Source organism: Dermacentor albipictus, chromosome 2, assembly GCF_038994185.2.
Source record: "Dermacentor albipictus isolate Rhodes 1998 colony chromosome 2, USDA_Dalb.pri_finalv2, whole genome shotgun sequence".
Classification (NCBI taxonomy): domain Eukaryota; kingdom Metazoa; phylum Arthropoda; class Arachnida; order Ixodida; family Ixodidae; genus Dermacentor; species Dermacentor albipictus.
In genome coordinates this window covers 71,217,981-71,240,761 of record NC_091822.1, presented here as the reverse complement: position 1 = coordinate 71,240,761, position 22,781 = coordinate 71,217,981, and the positions used below count along the sequence as shown (strand labels likewise).

At 45.5% G+C, this 22,781-nt stretch overlaps 1 protein-coding gene across 2 annotated transcripts in view; it reads left to right on the top strand.

The window, feature by feature from the left end:
• The first annotated feature begins 801 nt into the window (after positions 1 to 801).
• Positions 802 to 22,781, top strand: part of LOC135908244 (monocarboxylate transporter 12-like) — a 37,876-nt gene continuing 15,896 nt past the window's right edge. The window contains exons 1-4 of one of the 2 annotated variants that reach the window (XM_065440006.2): positions 802 to 900; positions 2,419 to 2,680; positions 7,164 to 7,307; positions 21,150 to 21,489. In XM_065440006.2, the coding sequence (XP_065296078.1) occupies positions 2,452 to 2,680; positions 7,164 to 7,307; positions 21,150 to 21,489 (713 nt within the window). In that variant the 5' untranslated portion in view covers positions 802 to 900; positions 2,419 to 2,451. Of the gene's footprint in view, positions 962 to 2,418; positions 2,681 to 7,163; positions 7,308 to 21,149; positions 21,490 to 22,781 lie in introns of both variants that reach the window. The other variant, XM_065440007.2, reaches the window with a different exon arrangement.

Below are 22,781 nucleotides of genomic sequence, written 5' to 3'. Positions count from 1 at the left end.
GGAACCCGATGACGACTGTCGAGGCCATGCTGCCGCATGTCTCCGACGAAGAGAATCCTAACGTCGCCACCTATTTTCAGCATGGCGAAGAAGCCGGACAGCTCACCAGCCTGCGATTGAAGAACCATCAGAGGACCGACAGCCGACACTACAACCTTCGCCGACGTTACGTCGAGTACCAGCCCAGCGACTGTGCTTGGGTTTGGACTCCAATACGCCGACAATGACTTAGCGAGAAGCTTTTACGCCGCCATTTCGGACCATATAAGATCACCCGACACATTGCCGCACCTGACAATGAGGTCGTGCCAGATGGCATTTCGCTATCACAGCAGCACCGCTCACGACCTGAAATAGTTCATGTTGCGCAGCTTAAGCCGTTTTATCAGCGCTAACAAAGATTTGGCGTTAGCATAGCTGAACTTTGGACTTTCTATTTTTATTTATTGCGAAAGCAGTACTGCTCGCACTTTCGGCCCATCGGTGGTCGTGGCGCCTCCTTACACAGCTGCGCGTCACGTGACCGTGCGACGTCACGCCAGACCAAGGGACGGGGCCCCAGCTCGCAGCATCGATGGTGGAGGCGAATCCTTGCGCGCTGCTGCTGCGGTGCTACCGAGAGAGGGCGCTCGCTGGTGTGACGTCACGCCAGACCGAGAGACGGGGCCCCAGCTCGCGGCATCGATGGTGGAGGCGAAGCCTTGCGCGCCACTGCTGCGACGCTACCGAGAGAGGGCGCTCGCTGGTGTGACGTTACGCTAGGAGGATAAATGGGGCTACAGCTCGGCTCCTCGCAGTGGTCGGCGCGCTGCCTTGCGCTATGTCGGATGATGTATAGCCATAAGTTTGACAAAGGGCAACCATGTCCACACCATCAGCCGAACCAAGGCGCCGCCAAGGGTATTGCTTTCGCAATCTTCCAGGCTTAACCAAGCTGAGCCTTCAGCCAATTTTTCTGACTGTAATCCTTTTTTACTTTGTTTCTTTGTTGTTTCTTAATAAGTGCCCTTTTGCTTTTTCGCTCTCCTGTTATGTCTGTGGCATGGGGACGATACTTTTTGAGAGGGAGGCATTGACACGTTTACTTGTGTATCCTTTCGGGTGGCCGCTTTTCACCGTCTAACAAATGTTATCGCTAAGCGCGGCACGCACCCACATGTACCGGAAGTTTCTCGCATGTTATCGGTGGTTCTTTGTGCTGTCTGTTGTCGCCGAAGCCTGTGTAATCTAATTGTATGTGTGACGCAAATTGCGTGTAAGTTTCTGGAGGAAACATGTGCACCAGCGGTAACTCTGGAACTTTCTATGGCTAACGTATAAAGGCCAACGCGCTTGACCATCCAAACAGATTTCGAGAATGGCCAACCATGTTCGCCGCTATGGCTGTGCTTTTAGTGTAACTTAGTTTTCTGGGCACAAGTTAACCCAATAAAAGTTAGTTTCCTCATTCGCAGTTTTGCAGCTGCATCATTCACCGTCTCTACTACGTGACAATATGGTAGAGGGACCACTAAAAAAAAAGCGTTAGTCCCAGATTCGATTCCCGAACAAGGACAAAATTTTTTCAACCGCTGAGCTTTCTGGGAAGCCCATGTGAGTTTCCTGTGTAGCTTCGTGCGACAGTAGGATGGATCCGCCTTTTTTTATTCCAACACCTATATTACCACGTAGGCAATAAGCGGCAAAGTACACTGTTCAATCTAACATAACCATGCCTGTATGTAGGGTAGCAGGGTAGCCCACTGGCGAATAAGTCCTTTGACGAAGAGGTGTTAATGAGTTTTGTACAGCGTTAAAAAAAAGCAGCGGATGGCACATTTTGTTCTTTGGGGCTTCAGGTGCTTCGGGGCTCAAATTTTCTTTTCCACGTGACCGGGCTTCACTGAAGCTTTCAGCATCACGTGGCATGGCGTGAGCTTTACCTTTGAAATTTCCCGAAAGAACGAAACAGTGAGGCGTACTTTCATAAGCAACTAATAGCTAATTGTTCAGAGGAGAAAGCATGCATGGCACACCAGAACACACACTAGAAGTATGCGAAACAAACTCTTGGTGTGCGTTTGCATGAGCATGTCGTTATTTCAAGGATTATAGGGTAAACATTTTTTATTCATGTATGCATTGCACTTTTTATGCTAGTATTCAGCCGGTCCACAACTAAAGATTGCTCAGTGAAGTCTATTTCTTCGCTTCACGTCTACCACCTTTTCAATCGCGAATAAATTGATTACGAAATATTTACCTAGTCCCCTATTTATTGATGAACAAGCGCAACATTGACTTGCAGGCGAGAATTGCTTCCAGCCCGTTATCATTGTAGTTTTCCACAGAGCATTTAGGTCCACTGCAGGACGGCCTTTTTCTTAACTAGTAAATTATTTGGCCAAATAGCTTTTATTCTCTTTTTATATCTTGCAGGACGTCGGTGGCGCGTACTGAATACAGGTACGAATGGCTCGCAGTTGCTCACCGAACTGTGACCACGGACACAATGAAGCGGTGGTCATCATTGACCGTTGCTGGAGCGTTCCCGTAACGATGGCCGCCACTGCGTTTCTGATCTGCATGCCGTCAGCGTGCTTCGGACTCTTGTTTGTCCTCTTCATGGAGCAGTTCGGCGTCACGAGGGAAGAGGCAGCCTGGCCAGAGAACGTGTTCACCATGGCGAGCCACCTGTCAGGCGAGGGGTCTCACAATATGTTTGCAAAAAACTGTCACCATCCTTTCACCGGGAAGCAATATTGATGCGTCAGCTTAGAAACACTATGCAGCTGCCCGCGTAAAACGCAACCCCCCTACACCCCCCCCCCCCCCATCTCGGGAACATTTTCAAAATACTATCGCTTGTCGACTGCAAGAATATCTTTCGCATCATTGTCGACTGCGTGTTATGTTAGCGACGTGGCCCCCCTGTACCATCGCCTCTGCCTCCAGATGCCAGAAGCCTTGAAGCAGCTTATCAGCGTTGTGGACAGTGAACTCCTAGGAATTCTAAAAGGAGCAGAAATCTGTTTCGCCAAATATTTTGCAGTATCAGATCAGCACCCTCAGGTATAAACAAAACATTTAGCAGGATCGCGCGAACCTATGAAAGAATTCTTAGATGTCATTAACGCCGAAGACGAAAGCATTCTCGACTACTTAGAACATGATTTTGACACTTTTTCTCAAAAACAAAGAAAAGGTTTCCTAGGCGTCAATGAGCTGTGGCTGCACTTTAAGAGCGCCGTGCACGAATGCATCAAAAAGTAGGTTCCTAAAAAGCGGAAGAAAGTCAACCGAAAAAACCCGTGGATTACTCGTAATATCCTGCACTTAAAGCGTCGATTAAAACGTTTAACATGCTGTCGGTCAAGCCACACTGTTTTGGCGTCCCTCCGAGCAGACCTTAGATCCGAATTAAAATTAAGTAAATACCATTTCTTTAATGTCAGAATGCACAACATTTTAAAAAACAACCCAAGGAAGTTTTGGATGCATATATCGAAGCCGAACAGTCTTGTAGACAAGATAAAACTGAATGATGTCGAAGTTACCGACACTCAGCGCATTGCGGAAGCTTTTAACACGTTTTTTTCGTCAGTATTTTTACGTGAACCCACCCAGAAATATGATACTCATGGCGTTGGTCTCAAGCTTCCAGATCTTGTCATATCTGAGGAAGGCATATTTTCGTCACTGCTAAACTTAGATCCAAAAAAATCTGCAGGTCCTGACGACATACCTAACGCTTTTCTTAATCGGTACGCCGAATGGTCCGCGAAATACCTGTTCATAATATTTAACGTAAGTTTAAACGAAGGGGATCTGCCTAACGACTGGAAAGTCGCCAAAGTAGTCCCAGTCCACAAAAAGGGAGACAAGCTTAATGTAGAAAATTACAGAACTATCTCCCTACTCTGCACCGCTTCTAAAGTTATGGAACACTTTATTTGTAAGCATTTAAGTTACTTTTTAGAAAATAATGACTTCTTTAGTGAGAGTCAGCACGGCTTCAGGCGTGGCTTTTCTACCACTACGCAGTTACTTCATATGACCAACGAAATACTGGCAATCTTGGATCAAGGTGGGCAGGTAGACATTCTTGTTTTAGATTTCGAGAAAGCCTTCGATCGGGTTTCACACAAAAAAATGATGATACAGCTAAACAGCATCATACGCAACGAACAAATTTTGCGTTGGCTTGATTCGTACTTGACGCATCGAAAACAATTTGTCAGCATAGGTGCTTCGAATTCATCGCTCGCCTCTGTACTTTCGGGCGTTCCACAGGGCTCGGTTTTAGGGCCACTTCTTTTTCTTATCTACCTAAATGACCTGGCTTGCAAATTTTCCGTGCGGTGTCGCTTTTTTGCGGACGATTGTATTGTTTACTCGAGCATTCAATCTGTGGATGACCAATCTAGCTTAACTGACTATCTAATAGCAATACACGACTGGTGTATCCAGCGGCATATGACCCTAAACATCTCGAAATGCGCGCACATGGTTATTACACGTAAAAAAAATCCGCTAATTTGCACTTACACGATAAATAATATGGACATTAAACAGGTAGAGGGATTCACATATCTTGGAATTACAATTGATTCCAAGATGAGCTATACCGCTCATGTTAGGTATGTTTCTGCGGCAGCAATGAAAAAGTTATCGTTATTAAAGCACCGTTTAAAAAACTGCACTAGTGCTACCAAATTAACTGCATATAAGGCAATTATTAGGCCAACACTCGAGTATTCCGATATAGTCTGGGACCCTCACACAAAGGCTGGTATAGACATTATCGAAAGAGTACAAAAAAAAGCTCTTAGATTTATCTACAATGCTTACAATTGGCGCATTTCAGTCACCTCTTTAAGGTTGCGCTCTGGGCTCCAGACACTAGAAACTCGTCGCAAAATGCACCGTCTACAAGCAATGTATAACATAGTTAACAACCACACTAAAATGAGATTTGACAACTACATGCAATTTAACAAATCGCGACTGACCAGAGGTAAGCACAATCAAACAATATTATTGCCGCGCGCTAGAACAAACGCATATCTTTATTCCTTCCTGCCCAAGACAATTGGCGAATGGAACGCTCTTCCGCAAAGCGTGGTCAACTCAGCCACTCCAGATTCCTTCTTATATGCAGTACAGACGTGCTTGTAATGTCATGCATTCACTGTACCTTTACTTGTTACAAATTCTGATGACTCATTTATTACGCCTTTGCTATTGGCAGCAATGTGACGGCATCATTGTATTTCTTTTGTGTATTTGCATATGTTTACTTTGCCTATTAGACTGTTTTTTACTCTTTTTATTTTTTTATCCCCTTCAAGAAAAAGTTTGAAATCACGTGATGTTGTACCACTCCTGCCTGGGCTTCCAAATGGAAGCCGGCAGTATTCTGAAATAAATAAATAAATAAATAAAAACTTCGCAACCGCAAGACGACTGAGCTGCGCAGACGGTAATTAGGAGTTTGTTCAAGGAAGTGTGTGCGTGCGTGTGCGTGTATGTGCATGCGTGCGTGAGCACGTGCGCGTGTGTGTGTGTGCGTGTGTTTGTGTGTGTGTGTGTGTCTTTGCAGGATAGGGGTTAATGGTAGGGAGGGGAGTTGAACAGTGGATACCGTGAGCGTGTTCTTTTAAGCGTACACGTGGACTATTTTGCGCCACATCGGAAGCGACGTGAACTGACCTAACGAGCATCAGTGATTACAAAGGAAGGAAACAGATCCTAGCACCGGCACCAACTTCTCAAGTGTTAACGAACAAAATACTAGGAAACTTGCCCGATATCACCTGTGTATTTTACACGACACGAATGTTGGCGGCGTTGCCAGTCTCAATGATATGTTCTCGAAGCACTGACTATGCCTGGACATCTGGCATACATCCATTTACTTTCTACGTTCGACGTCGCGGAACTGTCTCAATGATATGTTCTCGAAGCGCTGACTATGCCTGGACATCTGGCATACATCCATTTACTTTCTACGTTCGACGTCGCGGAACTGTCTACTGAAATGCCCTATGCGGTTTCGCCTAAGTGTACCTTGAGGAACTGTTTCAGACACGACCATACTAAATGAAAAAGAAAATCCGCCTTCGTAGGCGTGCACACAAGAAAGCGTCGATTGTCAAACAAGCGCTTATCTGCATCCTACCCTCTCTACGTTATTTTGGTTTCTTCCAGTAGTCCATCCTGGCATTCTTAAAGGGAAAGCTAGACAAGTTTGCACTGATAAAATATCCTTGAAATAGTTTTGTTTTGTTGGCAATGTCATGAAATGTGCAATACTTATAGAATAAAAGGAAGGTATACCTTCCATATTTTGAATTTCAGGACGGAAAGCCAGCGCGGGCACGTCAATATGACGTCGCGAATTTTTATCTCTTCCCCTATTTTATTCAGTCGGTAAGTCATGCGATCGTTATTTTCCTTTCCACGTAACTTGAACTATTCAGGGCAGTAAGGAATCCGCAAATTGAGATCCCGCCTGCAGTTGCCCTATTTCGTTTGGAGGCGAACTGCAAGAACACCGGCGTAGCGTTCAATAAGTGCACGCTAAAGAACCTTGGGAGATCTATTTTATTCTAGAGTGCCCCATTTCAGCAAAGTTCCTAATTCTACTAACAACTAATATCCCAGAAACATTTTTGCGAAGGTCAGTCTATGGCATTCTTAGGATATACTATACTCCACCTGCACCACTAAAAAATTAACTGGAACTGATTACAAGCCGTCAACCCTTATGAAGTCTCGATAATTTGGTTCAAAACTTCAATGCGGTGTCGCCATCTGGCTTTCGTTTGCGTGTTCTTGCTGAAGACGGAAACCTTTCGTCGCAGTAATCGTGATTTATTTTCTTTAGTAAATCCTAATGGCACTGATAAACGTTGCCTTGCCTTTTTCTTATGTTCATATAACGTCGTTCTTAGCAATAGTAAGCAGTCCGCCATCTGAATGCGTGACTCTTCTGATGAAGAGACTAACAGGCACTGTCTATGCCGTTGCCAACTGCACTCCCCTCATGCGGAGTGCAGTCGGCAACTGCATAGACAGCGCCTGTTAGTCTCCTCAGTCGTGTTGGCTAGGTGTTTTTATTCGCTGCCCCCTTTTTACGAAAAAAACTAAATTTACCATATTTGTTCTTTGATTTCTTTCAGGGCTTGGAATCTTCATGCTGCACCGGTGTATCACGGCTTATCACATCATACTTCTTAGCACCGCCCTTAACAGCGCCGCATTGATCAGCTCAGCGTTTTCCCCTAACATCACGTGTATGAGCGTGACCTTCGGTGCTATGCACGGTACGTATGACTTCGCATAAAACTCTCGTCATGCGTATTCACAGTAGCTCACATTGCGTTGGGCAACGCAATAATCGCGGTTTTCATGGGCCGTACTTCACTAAAAGAGAAAATTACCGGTTTCTGGATGTGCCAAAAATTAGGTGTACTTCGTCATATTAACCAGACCCATGATTTTCGTTTTGATTTATTGCTACTTATATAATCTTAGACTTCACTGATGAATAGAATAGAAGATGAACATGCGGAAGGCAAAAGGAATAAACAATTGCCTGGCAAAAGTACAACAACTCACGATCACCAGTCGGCATCTAGAGCCTGTGCAGGAACGCGTTTGTCTAGGTCAATTACTCACAGGGGGCCCTGATGATTACAAGGAAATCTACAGAATAAAAATGAGTTTCAGTGCATATGGCAAGCATTACCAAATCTTAACGTATGTGGCAGAAACTTGGATGTTAACAACGAAGCTCGAGAACAAGTTAAGAATCGCGCAAAGAGCCATGAAACGAAAAATGCCACGTGTAACTTTAAGAGACAGGAAGAGAGTGGCGCCGTATCAGGGAGCAAGCGGGTACAGCCGATACTCTAGTTGACATGAAGAGAAAAAAAATCGAGCTGGGCACGGCATGTAGTGCGTAGGCGAGATAACCGGTGGACCATAAGAGTTACCTATTGGGTGCCAAGGAAATGGAAGCGCAGTCTAGGGCTGCAGAAAATTAAGTGGGGGGATGAAGTGAGAAAATTTGCAGGCCCAAGTTGCAAATAGATAGCGCAAGACGGGGGAAAATCGCGATTGTTGAGAGAGTCCGTCGCCCTTTAGTGGACATAATAATTGGCTGCAGCTGACGATGGTGGTATCATCTCTGATATTGAAAAATCTTCTTCAGTGTTTTAACTTTCAGTCAAATTGGTGATACACTAGGGCAGAGAAAACAAAGTAGTTTTTCTTTCAACGGTGTCAACCATTGCCTAAATCTCGGGCATGTGACATTACAGTGCAGGAGAGTGCGCACTGTGAATCAAGCAATGTAGCCTAATCTTATGCGCATAGCACGAAAAGATGAACTCAATGTGGCAGAGACATGGCAGATGTATGCAGTGGCACAGAGGCACCTTCAAGTTTCGTGATATTTAAAAATTATGGCATTAGGCTTTAAAGTTGCGGTTTGTCAGAGTGCCTGCACTTCTGTTCAACAATTAACATCAAGTCCGATAAGACATACGTTCACAAGAAGATGGAGTCTTGAAGGGATTACCAGTGGTAGAACAAGGAATGTTGCTAAAGCAACTTTTCGACAGCGAGACTTGTATACCCTGAAGAAGACATGTTTTTGTCAAAACGTTGGCCTAAGTGACATTCCTTGTTTTGCCAGTCGTGATGCCATCTTGTCCGATATGCTCTTTCAGCAGAGAGAGAGTATTAATTTTTTTATGCACGCATACTGTTGTTGGATGCGCTGTTAAGACGAGGACCGAGTAAGGCACGCAGATGAACAAACGGGAGTGCTTGAAGCAGTTCATGTAGCTGAAACTAGATGACGCCCTTAGTCTGTTTTGCGTGTGCGTTCGTTAGATGGCTTGCATAAAGCCGAGATTCGAGGAAAGAAGCCGCTGTGCATAGGATTGTGCAGCGTACAGTTATTTCACTTCACTTAGAAGATAACACTGCAGTGCTGCTTAGCAAATAATGCAAATGAGAACGCATATTGTCGTGCAAATGTTTCGAAGCAAGCACGACCACCGATGCAAGTTAGACGCGACTATGTTTGTGGTATACAAAATCAAACGAACATGCCAGGTGCAACGGGCGACGTTCTGTGTCTCGAATACTTCGATGGAAAAAGGACAAGGTGCAAAGCAAGCAAGGTGCAAAGCTACATGAGCCTTAAAATGGACCAATGATTGAACTGCGTGTTTCGTACGTGACCATTTCATGCGCTGTCAACACGCTCAACGTCAATTTCCGGGCGTCTGACAAATACGCTGATCTGTTTGCGACTGAGCTGCTGCGTGGCGCATTGCTGGTGGCATTTCTTAAAATAAGACTACGCATGCCGGCGCGGTTTCGTGATCATACAGAACGAGCCTGTGCCGTGGCCACTCCAACGCGTCTACAAAGATGTTGAACTCAATTTTCTTTACTTTTAAAGAGTATGGCCCAGGACTATAGGCTTTGAATAGGCCAAATTACTTGCTATGTATTTACATCCTCCTCCTCTCGTCATCGTAGGCCATCTTGCGCCTCTTCCTTCTCTATTTCTTCCCCTCTTCGCCTTCCTCCAACGCAGAGTAGCTGACTGGAGGAACGTCCCTCAGGCAGCCCTCTTTGCATTTCCTGTCATCAAACTTTTCTGTCGCTCTGAACTGATTTCACCGAGCAACATCTACGTGAGAACTAGTTCTTATGCGCCGGCCTTCATTGCTACTAATGATACGCTTTGTCATTTCAATAAGCCGCTGTCCTTGCTTAAAACTGTGAAAGTATGAATACATGACCCATGTACACCTATTCAAAGACGTTTCTGCACTAGAACTGTTTTACGATACTTTACGCAATCGCTAACTATCATGCTAGCTAATTTATTAGACAATACGTTAGCATTAGCAAAAATGAACCTTGAGTGCACACAGATACTAGCGTACTAGCGCTTCGCTGGTTGACCTTCGCTGGTTGCAACAAAGGTTTTGCGCCAAATAGCGAATGAACTTTTGTTTTTGCGAAATAATGACACTGTTGCTTTGTGATTGCCCACTTTTTGCTCCAAGAATACGCTCTCCTTTATTGTCTAGGTTTAGGTGGTCATGCTAAGGCACCTGGTACATTCTTGGCAAAGTTACACCCTTTGGCTTGCCCCTTTTGCCACACAACAATAATCGTTATCTGCCTTGATGCGTTTCCTTTCTTTAACGCTGTGAGCCCGGACCTTTCCAGTAACGAACGGCACGTGCGTTATCAGAAGGGGAACTCCGAAGGGTGTAAACTGTTCTATGCTTATAACGCGCGTGCCGTTCGTTACTGGAAAGTGCCGGGCTCACAGCATTAAAGAAAGGAAACGCATCAAGGCAGATAACGATTATTGTTGTGTGGCAGAAGGGGCAAGCCAAAGGGTGTAACTTTGCCTAAGAGTGTAGGTGTCTTTGGGTACTTCTCTAACTTCGCAGCGGTGCCCAACACGACGCTTGTGTTAAAAGCAATAATAATGAAACAAAATGCAACAATGAATTCTATAATTCACATGGTTATATTTTTTGGCCCAATATATCATAAATAGTTGGAGTCCTTCCTCGTCAGGCTAACGTGGGCTTCTAGGTGCTGGGCACAGTCAAAACAGGTCCACGTTTCTGCAGCAGCTCCTTCCCTTGGCTGCCTCACTGGCTTTCCTTCTCTCTCTCTCTTGGCATGTGACGCCTAAACAGAGGTCACTCGTATATTTAGCAGAAAACGCAGACCAGCACATCTAACAAGTGTTTAAATTTTGCGACGCAGAAACATCGAAACGAAGTCGAAGCAATCTTTTGAAGATATTTAATTACACGCGTTTTAGTGCGCATTGTGATCCCCTCCCCCCCTTTGTTAAAAAAAACAAAGAGCGATCGAAGAGTTATATCTATGCGAAATTTGAGGAGTACCAACGCAGTGCTGCGAAATGTTTATTTAAATTTGTTCGAGTAGAAACTCAAGCCACTGGTAACCGCGATACCATACCTATTAGAGCGCCCTGTGAGATGAAATGGCGACGTTCGAGCTGCGGAAGAGAGATATGGACCACTATATATGAAAGTGGTGTCAGAATAAATTAATACGGGCCTGGTATTGCAGATCTGCTGGCACGATCGCACTGTCTGTTTTCCAGGGACAGTTGGAAAGCAAGCGATTGATGAAATTTGCTAAATTGCTAAATTATAGTCGAATAACTATTTGATAAATTTTTGTCCACGATCAAGAAAGCTCAATGCATTAGAACGAGGAGATCTGCAGTTGACGTTACGTTTTTCTTGATTTTGTATATGATGTACAGAAGATAATTGACATAGATATGTATTACAACCTGACAAGGACGTAAGTAATGTAAGAATGTAGCAACGCAATGTAGAGTGAAAACAAAGAAACGCAAAAAGTGGTCTTCAACATGACATGGTTGATGTGAAGGTGAAGCTCCAGATAATTGTCTATCATAACTTCTACAAATGAAACCCAGTCACGAAGGGGAATACAATGACGACCTGCCGTTAAAGGAGGGTCGACTAAAGCTATTCGGTATGAACAGATAGGCGAACAATTTCGTTTTAGACAGATAAGTATTTATTTAGTTGTCGCTAGGCCATTTTCTTAAGTCCTTCAGTAATAGTTTGCGTGATTACTTCAAAAGAGATAGACTCATCTGAAAAACATACAGTCGCATGGTCTACCTAAAGAAGAAAATGATATGTCTGTGACATGAGGTATATCACCGGTGTGTACAGAAAACAGCAGTGCACCCAGTATTTAGGCATAAGTAGGGCTTGGTAAAATTTTTCGGGAAGTAATAAGTTCCACGCGCTTATACACGAAATACCCTGTCAGGCCGATGTTTTCAAAAGGTTAGGGCAGGATCAGTTATTCTTATGCTTCTTGTTTACGAAATATTATCGCGGTAATAATAATATCAAAGGCCTAATTAAAATCTAAGAAAACGGAACAGTTGCATTAATTTTTATTAAGAATATTTCTCATGAAATCAGGGAAAGTAACACTAAGTTTATAGTCCTTCGCGGTCCAATATTGAACTGCAAAATTTAGGGATGTGGAACTTTCGTGAGCGTAGTTTAGTCATATCACAAGATATTTTTCAAAAACTTTGCTTAAGGAGGGACGAAACAATGTTAGGTGGCTATTCTATAATATTTTTTTTAATAGCTTCCTGAAAATCAGAATAAGTTTTGCACCTTCAAGCAATGACGTAAGTGCGCCAGAATTAAGGATCAGATTAATTAGTACGCTTCGGGGCTCGCAGATGGCATTGGCGACTTGTTCTGTTTACGCACTGATATATCATCTGCTCCAGGGCTTGTGTAACGCAGATTGCGTAGTACAATAGGAAAGACCTCATGCATGCGGCGTGAAAGAAAGAGAATAAACAGAATGACTTATGCTACCTATTTTATATGGAAAAGTTTTCTGCTCGCTGCTGTTGAGTATTACGAAACGATCGAAGCAGCTATGAGGAAGAAGACAATATGAGATTGTTGCATACAGTTCTTCAGAATAACACAAATGTCTTATTTAAAAAAATCTGCGTTGAAAAGTTCTGGATCTGACCAAGAAGAAACTAACGCAAAACACTTATACCCGGCATTATTTCCCACTATCTTCGTCACGCTCAACGCAATTCGCGTAAATACTTAAGTAGCCTTTTTGAGCAGGTAATCAAGTTGCGACGATTATTGGTTGAACTGCTGCACCTTAGCTATGGCATCAGAGTCACTCGAATAAATTTGAATCATTTCTTTATGTACGGATACGAAAATTAGTCACATGCAGCAAGATTGGGTGAGCAAAGTGGTCATCAATGCGTTTCAACTCTAGTAGAAAAAACCGTTGCTATTGTAGCTTTGTGTACAGTGACATAGTCCTGCAAAATAGAACACTTTTCCGTAACTTCCCGCCTCGTTCTTTCTTTAAAACTTCCTTTATCGTAACAGTAACATGCATTACTACTGTAGATTTGCTGTATGAGCCACGTAGATATTGTAAGTCATTAATATTCCGTAAGTATAGCTAAAAATTTCCCGGTCGCAAAATATCCGAGTGCCACCTCAGCAAGGACTGCTGTGCTATTTACGGGACCATAATGTCGTAGCCACGTTCCCTCCACAATGCAGAAACGGTCCAGGAAGTCGTCGTCAGACCACTCGAAGTGCTCCGAAATTATCTTCGGTGCGTACACTCGATGGTACTTTTGCTCGGCGTTTAAATAATTTCGCCAACATTTAACCAATAGCTGCTGCATGGTCAACTGCTCCTGACTTTATAATGTGGTGCAGATATGTTCAGTTTCTCAGGAAATAATTCAGCAGCGTCTTCGAGTATCACGACCTGCGCACGACAAACGACTTCGGGAGCTCCTATGATGAAAGGTCACCCGGACATTGTCGAACCTTCAGTTTAATGTGCCCGCAGTTGAAATTGTGCGCACTACAATGTAACTGTGGAGTAACCCAGTGTTTCACTCATACTTTCGCGAATACCATTGTAATTTCCTTCAGAATGAAAGGAAGTTTCGAAACACCCCGGGGTTCAAAAGGTGGGAGATACTGCGTTCGCCTCTGTTGTGGCTGGAACAACTGGGGGGGAAATGTAAAGTTATGATGCCAGGCTTGGAGGGAAACTTGCAAACCGTCACATAAGTTTACTGAAGTCAATAGGATTTGTCAGATCATTTTCAAAATTATTCAGGTCTTGAATATTCCGAAACCCCTGTATAACCTTCGCACGTACGTATAGTCGCAATGACATGGCCGAGATACCGACCGACCCATCAGACACGCCAAACACTGCAGGGTTGGCCAAAAAAGCTTAAGAAAGGAGCAGCGCCTCAGCAGACGAATAGAGGGTCGGTATCATTGAAGGAGAAAAATGCGATGCTATACAGCACCGCACATGGCTTCAAAGACGGGAAATCATGGTGGGAATGATCGGATTATTAATTTATTTGAAAACTGATTGTCTGATTGAAAATAAATGAGGACAATTTGTCTGCATCACCACAATCGCTGAGTAACTGTTGACCCTACACGGAAACTGCAGCGCCTTTGAAGCAGTCGGAAAAATCCTCACTTCTACGGTTCTTTCTCATTTGAGACACCATGAGCGTTATGTTTTTTCATATTCGTAAACAAAATTACTATTCCCTAATTTCGAGTAGTGAATTCCGCATTCGAGTACGAATAATGAAATGGTTTTCAGCACTCTTCGTTAAGTCACTCTCTTATAACCTAGTGCGCAAGACAAAAGAAATATTCAGTTACCCATGTCCAAGGGCATATTTAAGGAGGTGGAGGTAGTTTAGTTTGCTTTCCTTGATATTTCGTCTCATACTGGTGCAAATAATAATAAATACACAGCTACCCGTATTAACTGTGTAGAATGTTGCCGTGCGGAAAGTATAAAGAGCCCTCTTGTCGTGCTTAGTGAGCTCAGTGGCTTTTGAAATACGAACCAAAGCGAGATTAGACGCGAACACGTAGAGCTCATTAGTGTGCACGACTATTCATCAGTGCTAATATTTTTTCTTGTGTCTTTCTAGGTTATTTTTCTCTGTGCGCTCTGGTTGATATATTTATTTATTATGATTTCTCTAAAAACGGCTTTGTTGTTGTTTTTCGCACGGATCGAGGCTGTTTTAGAGGTGACAAGAACAACCGAAATGGTGCAATTCTTGTGATCCATGAAAGGAACCACCAAAGTTTTCAGCGAACATGAACATCATGCCATTAGCCCTCATTGGACAAAAGTATGAAATTTACAGTGCAGCCATTTGTATATTTATTCGTCAATACCTCACACGTTTTCAGGAAGGCATTCAGTGAGGGGGGAATTATGGTTACATGAGCGTAAAACGAACTTTCTTCAAAAAATAACCTACGATGAAAAAATGTCGTCAGCGTAACAAAAATTACTATTCGTACCACGCAATGGCAGCCAACATCAAAACTGTACATCCAGAAGTTTGTCTAAAATGACAACTAAACACAGGAAAAAATTACATCCAAGGCAAATTTCACCGTCGATTTCGCACGGCGCTGAAAGCCGGCGTATGACGTAGTCTGTATTAAATAGTGAGAAAAGAATAAGCAGCAATGCAGCCAGCGTCAAGGTGCTGGATTTCACCTTTGAAATGTAATTTGTACTTATTCTAAAATAAGTAACTTTGTTTATACCTTTCCGCAATAAGCAACTTCAGGGCCGATTTTTTTTTTAGAGAGTGAACCGTGATTCTTCTTTCTCACGTCACGTTTTACTGGCTCCATGTGGGAGATCCACCTGCGGTTGGTAAGGCCATCGTGATGAAAGATGACTGCATGATCCAGCAATGGAGCTTGTGAGGTGAGAAGGGGGGGGGGCAGAAACAGCCGTGTAACAAGGCAGTTGGTGATGAATCATGACTTAGTACAGCCAGGAAATAGAACCCTGTCACCTTCGAAGGGCGTGAGAAATCGCTTATACACAGCTCTGTTCTTTTATATATTTTTGCTGTTCGCATAGATCTGTGAATCACTTCAACAGCGAAGCGTTTTTTTTTTTCCACTCCACCGGACTTTCCTAAGAGTGGCTACTGGCTGGTTCGGTATTACTGCTGTATTGCCGGATATCTTGCACGCAGGATACCACTGCCATTTTTACTACCGTTAAAGATGTCTAGGCTGCTGGTTGTATTTTCTAGTAAATTATTGTCGGATCAAAGAAGCGATGCCTAGAGATCCTCATTCCCACATGAAGCGTCATCGACTGCACGATTCCTTTACTAAAGCTGACATTGCTGGGTCTCAGAACCATTAGTGCCGATTACTTAAATAACGTCACCGAACAACCCCCACACCCTATCCATGTCATAAAGCCATTTCTTCAGGAAAAAAAGTTTCATTCAATAATTTATTCAATTGTAAAGGTGTTTATTAGTCACCTGCATTTAGCACTGATTGTTAGAGCAGGGCGCGAACTCCAAGCCCGTGTGGCGCTCCCCGAACAAAAGCGCTGGAGAGATTGACGGACTAGAAAGCGCTGGGGAGGATGGCCCACTATATCGTCCCTCTTCTTAACTAAAATTACCCCCGAAAGCCCCAAGCCCCGAATTACCGCCTAAAGGCAGAATGACGTCCCAATTTGTTGGTCGGAGACGACGTACATGGCAAGCATACCGCCGAGCGTATGGTTGAAGCGTTCCGTAAGACCATTGCTTTGAGGGTAGTTCGCCGTAGTCCTACGATGAACAACATGGCACTATTGAAGAATGGCTTAAACTATTTTGGACAGGAAGACATGTCCGCGATCACTGAGCAGTTCCTAATGTGGCTGATGACACAGGATGAAACGGCGGCACAGGAAAGAGGCAACATCGGACGCGGTACCTGCCGGGAGGGCGGCGGTTACGGCGTATTGGGTGAGGTGGTCGACTGCCACTATGGCCCAGCGGTTCCAAGCTGACGTCATGGGAAGGGGCCTATAGAAAGCAATGCCGCCGCGCCCGAATGAGCTGGTGAAGCAAGGTAAAGGTTGGAAAATGCCTCATGACAGATGTGGGGGGGGGGCGAGGGGGGGAGGTTCCCGGTGCTAACAACTGGGGTAAGAGTGAACGAACTTTTGAACGTAGCTTAACATCCTTTGCCGGTAGTACCACAGTACAAGGCGCAAGTACGTTTTCAAAACTCCCGAGTGTGCACACTGCGCATTGGAAATAATCTATGATTTTATTTGATTTTATTTGGATCGGCGTGGAAAGCTGCGCATATCTTGGAACGCTCACCACGAAGTACTACCAACAACCACTGGCACCTGTCGGTGTTAGAATTGAATCGGTGAAGCAAGTTTTGATGAATGACTAATTGGTGAGCTTGACCACACAACGTGCGAGTGGTTGGTTGTGCTGATGAACCAGAAAGCAAGTCTATAAGGGAGGGAATCCAATGGTACTTGCGCTACTCAGAAGCGATGCCGGTAAAGCCAAGCCAAGGAACGGTAAACTGGGGTAGTGGGCAACAGGCACTGTCGTCAGGCAAAGGAGAGTGTGAGAGGGCCTCGGTGTCAAAATTCTGGCGTCCGCGGCGGTACAGCACTCCGATATCGCAGTCCTGCAGGCGAAGTGCCCAGCGGGCAAGACTGCCTGAGGGATCCTTGAAGGACGGCAGCCAGCATAGTGCATGGCGGTCCGTAACTGCATCAAATTAACGGTCATACAAATCACGTTCAAAATTAGAGGCCATATGATGACCAAGCGTTCTTATTCTGTCAAAATGCTATTGGTTTCAACTTTCGTAAGTGTTTGAATTACATAGGCTACGACATACTCAGGAAACCCTTGTCTGCGCTGCGCAAGCACAGCGCCGAGGCCAACACCGCTGGCATCTGTGTGTACCTCGGTAGGGGCTGGCGGGTCCTAATGGCGCGAAATTGGCGGAGAAGTTAGCAAACGACGGAACCTTGTGAAGGCCTCGTCGCACTCGGACGACCACGAAAGAGGTCCGTTGCTTCTAAGTAGCTTCCTCAGCGGCAATATCATGGCGGCGAAATTGCGAATGAAGCGTTAGAAGTAAGGGCAGAGACCTATGAAACTGCGCAATTTTCTGACGGCAGTTGGCTTAGGCAATTCGGTGACGGCCCGATGTTTGGCTGGGTCGGGGAGTATTCCACCCTTGGATAGGACGTAACCTAGAATTGTCAGCTGCCGACCTGTGACTCGGCACGTCTTTAGGCTTAGTAGTAGGCTAGCATTTGTTTGAGACGTCAAAAAACACCGGAGCTATTAAAAATGCGTGGTGAACTAAGGAGCAAAAAACTACACTGCCGTCAAGATAGCACAAGCGCGTGTGCCACTTCAAGCCCTGTAGAACTGTGTCCCTGATGCCCTTGAAAGTTAGCGGTGCCTTACAAAGCCCAAAAGGCAATACGTTAAATTCGTATTAACCGTAGGATGTAACAAAAGCTGTATTCGGCCTATCGGCGTCGGCCATTGGCACTTGCGAATACCCTGAGCGCAAATCAAGAAATGAAAAGGATTCTGTGACTTCTAGACGGCCAATCGCATCGTTTATGCGCGGGAGCGGGTAGCCGTCCTTTCGAGTGATCCTGTTGAGGCGCCGGTAGTCACAAAGAACCGCACGGAACAATCTTTCTTCTTATCAACGACGACAGGTGATACCCATGGACTGTTGAAAGGTTGTATCACCTCTCGGCGAAGCATGTCGTCGACTTGTTCGTTGATTACACGACGTTCTTCAGGAGCTACACAATACGGACGCTGCGCACTGATGGTTGCGAGCCAGTGTCAATCCGATGAGTAACATTTGACGTCCGGCCGTGGGAAGATTGCCCTACATAGAAAGAAGCACGAAATTCTAAATGACAGAACAGCTGTGATCGCTTGACCGGGCCTGGTCATCGGTAAATGAAGAACCGACCACATCACTGGGCGATAGTTCACACGCAGAAACAGCACTGAACGCACTGGAACTAGTACAACAATGGTAAGTGGGCACGCCCGTAACTTGCACGTCCTCGATTGCTTCTAGTTTGCCAAGATATTCCCCTTGGAGCAGCATCACAGGATATGGAAACAGATTGGGCGCGACAATGATGCTGGAGCCCTATGTGATGTCCACTGTAGCAAAAGGTAGCAGCAGACCTTTCCCCATGACAAAACGGTCAGCTGGAGTTAGTAGTTCAATAGCCCCATCTCAGATTCCGCTGCAGTACTTGGACACGACGGTTGATGCGTTCAGAGGAACGTGGGAGCCTGCTTGGACAATTGGTTTCCTCGAAAGCGAAGATCCGTCGGAGCGGCAAATCTAACAGCAACGAGAGTTCTATTTCAGCCCGTGCGAAATGGATAAGGGCATTGTGGCACCAGAGAAAATCCTAGCCGAGGATAACGTCATGAGAACACGAGGAACGGATTATGAATTCTATGGCGTATGGAACATCGCCAATGACAACACGAGCAAAGCAAGCCGCTAAGGGGTGAATATTCTGCGCACTGGCTGTGCGGGGGGATAGCCCTGAAAGAGAAAGCGTGACTGTCCGAAGTATGCGGCAAAACTTAGCGTCCATAATACATACGGTGACTCCTGTGTCTACGAGTGCACATGCGCGAACACCGTCAACAAACGCTTCCATTACGTTCGAGGGAATTCTTTGAGGACCTTCACATTTCGATGGTGTCGCAGCCCTTGCCTCTTTGATTGTGACGATTAGTTTTCCTCGTGCCCAGTGACGGGGCTACGTCTCATCGGCCAGAGAGAGCTACGGCGAGGATACAGCGAACGGCGGGTAGTTGGCGTCGGGCGCAAAGTCGGAGGCGTAGCCCACGAGTGCTCGTTGTATGAACGTTTAGGCTGGCTGTTCACGGGTGGTGCGGCGCTAGGCGGCTGCACACGATTACGAAAACGTACGACGTGACCGGCGTAGCCGTATGCAAAGCACATGGGCCAGTTATTAGGAGTACGCCACTGGTTCGCTAGGGCAGGTCCCATCCATGTCACAACACGCCTAGAAGGGCGCCGCTTCTGATATGACTACATGTCGGGCTGTATTTGGGGCCTAGCCACGACGTCGGCATAGCGGACAGTCATAGATGGAGAGAGTGGTTTGGTCCGCGCGACTTCAGAGTCGCTAAGTGGAGAAGCCGCAGGAGAATGATAACGCTGGTCGGGTAAGGCTTTGGTGTTATCCTGCGCATTTTTGCGATGGAGCTGCGGCATAATATTCCAGGCAGGCTGTTAAACACCCACGTCGTCAAGGAGAGCTGGCGTGCAGCTCCCTTCAAGACGAACGCTTCCATTTCTGCAAGAAGCGTTAACTGATCGTAAATGGTAGCCAAACCAGCAATGTGTTCGTCCCGTGATGAAGGACGAAGTGTCTACTAGAGCTGCCTTTGTAGCTCTTCGTAGCTTTCGCATAGAGCGACGATGTCGGTCACGGGCTGAGGATTCTTTGCAAGAAGCATGTTGAAAGTATCGTTCTCTATTCCTTTCATGACATGTCGCATTTTGTCGAATTCCGCCGTCATCTCGTTGATTCTCTAATACAAGTCGAGAACATGCATAATGTAGCTCGTAAATGATATATCCTGTTGCTATGTACGTTCTCGCAACCGCGAGTATGCACGCAGCTTGCGCACAGCCGGGTGACCAAGCACAGCCATTAAACAGGTATTGAACAAAGACCACGTCGGAAACTCGGACTCATGGTTGTTGCCCCAGAGACTGGCGACACCCGCGAGATAGAAAAGCATGTTACTCAGTTTTGTGGGATCGTCTCGTTTGTTGTAGGCGCTTACCCTCTCATATGTCGTCAGCCAGACCTTAACGTCGGTGTCGTCTGAGCCGCTGAAAATGGCGTCGTACCTATGGCGAAGCATACCATAGCATATGATGCACGCAGGAGGCACTTGCTGTAATGGAGTAGGAGTGGTTGTCTGGGATGCGTGTTCAGACATGGTTGGGGATAGGGTAGGGCATCGAAGTTCCAGGATGTACATTGTAGGTCGAACACCGTCTACGAGTTGTTAAAACGTTTAACAGTCAGCGGCGTTTGGTGCCGAGCATTGCAGCAGGGCACGGACTCCCAGCTCGAGCGGCGTTCCCCGAGCAAAAGCGCTTGAGAGATTGACCCACTGGAAAGCGCTGGAGAGGACGGCCCACTATAGCGTCTCTTTTTTTGCGCGACACATTCATGGCATGCCTCATCAATCATTTCATTGATTGACTAGGCATGCCATTCTAACCGTACGGTGCCTAGTTTCCTAAGCATTCGGCTGCAAGCGCACGTATACTTCTATCGTAGTAACGCAAGCTGTCTGTATGAGATCATTGCCTCGTGTTCATTATGATTTCTATAATATGGCTCCAAGAAGTGGGCGGCAAATTTCAAACGAAGAAGAAGAAATTATGGCAATATGAAGGTTATTCCATTGCTTAGCATAGGTGCGTGAGATCACGGGCACACATGCCAGTTCCCTTTATAACAAGGACGTAGGAATGAAATGGGCACACAGCATTTCATTACCTGCTTCAGGAAAGCTTCGCTTCACATAGATTCCCAAATGTGCGTAGGATTGTGTTTTTTTTTCACCCTTTTCTTTTCAGGCTTCGGAATGGGGCTGTTTACCACATCCGCATCGATCTACACCATGCTCCACTTCGACAAGTATAGGACGACGGCCCTCTCTCTGTTGTACGGCGTTGGATGGGGCCTAGCCGGCATCATCGGACAGTTGATCCTGTCCGGCCTGATAGAAAAATATGGCTTCCGAGGTGCCGTACTTCTTCTTGGAGGGATCATGATGCACTCGATTCCGATCGTCATGCTGGCCAAGAAACCTTCTCCGATGTGCATCGGATGCAAGTGGTGTAAAAGCACATCTGTTGACAACCAAGAATCTGGGATGCATGCCGCACGGAGTGAGGACAACGTCACAAATCCAGGGTGATTGATTCGTAGGGCTGTTCACTTAACACCCGCCATCTTGTCACTAGCGCCGCATATTTCTACTAAATAGCCGAGGACTGCTTGTGGTGTAAGCGCCGTCTAAGATGCGGTGAGAATGGTCCAGCGTTTCAGAAACTTTTTCTTAACTGCAACCTTTGCCTCAGATTGTTTCTTTTACCTTTCGCAGTGGCACAAGCATATTATATCTTAGACGGCAAAATTTTATGGAGCATTGGCAATGGTACTGTTCCTGTTCTCAATAAGCACATTTTGGGCAGTGCTGCCGACTTAATGTAGTGTACACTGCCCTTATGTACGACGCAGGTTTCTGATAATATACTGACCTGGGACAAATGACGAAGGCGAAGTACAGGACAGCTGCTTCAGGCCCCGACGAAAAACGAACCATTCGTCATTCTCAACCTCGCCTTTATACCTACATGATGCTCTCTGTGCAAGCTTCTGCCCATCCACCACAATTACGAAATCTTATAATATTTCTCCCATTGCAGCCGAAGCCGGACGGCGAAGCCAGTCAGTTTGGCGGGACTAGTAGCGGTTGAGACGGGCAACTTGTGTAACTTTGGTTTTCGCGTTGCGCCATCGTGTTTCCGCCAGGCATGGTACTTTGTACACGACCTCACTAATGAGTTCTAGAATAGCGTAAGGCCAATGTTCTGCTAAATTCGCGCATAAACAGCGTTTCTGCTGCGTGTCCACAGCTAGGCGAGGTCATCAGTGTGAAAGACAAAGTGGTGGCGACGGCCATGGTATCGTATCCTTGAGCGATCCTGATGTGCCAGGATGCACAAACAAGCACGCCACGAGCTTTTTTCTGCTCGGCAGATGATATCAGCAATATGTCGTTGTCATGTGTAATAAGCTTGAATCTGGTTTTCACCATGTAATGAGGCAGCTGAACATAAAGCACAAAGTAAGAACTTCTGCCATTCGTATCATGTCTCATACTCTCGAATGCGTAGGCGATGAAAGGTAGCTTTCAATCACATTTATGACCCGAGTGGCCGTACATTGAAACCATTGTGCTAATAAGCGTTCGGTTCGTACGCTCTATCATCTACAAACTAATGGTCTGTAGATTATGTATGTAATGCCGGAAGCTAGATGAATAGCGACGAGAGGTTTCCCCATACGGAAGCTAGTGATATTTTTGCTCAAACCAAAAAGTATCTTTTCAAGAAGGTTCTAATGACTTTGGCGGCTGGCAAGATGGTGGTTAGCTGTAGGAGACTCTGAGCGTCGTCTTCAGGTTAATCTTCGATGTCTTC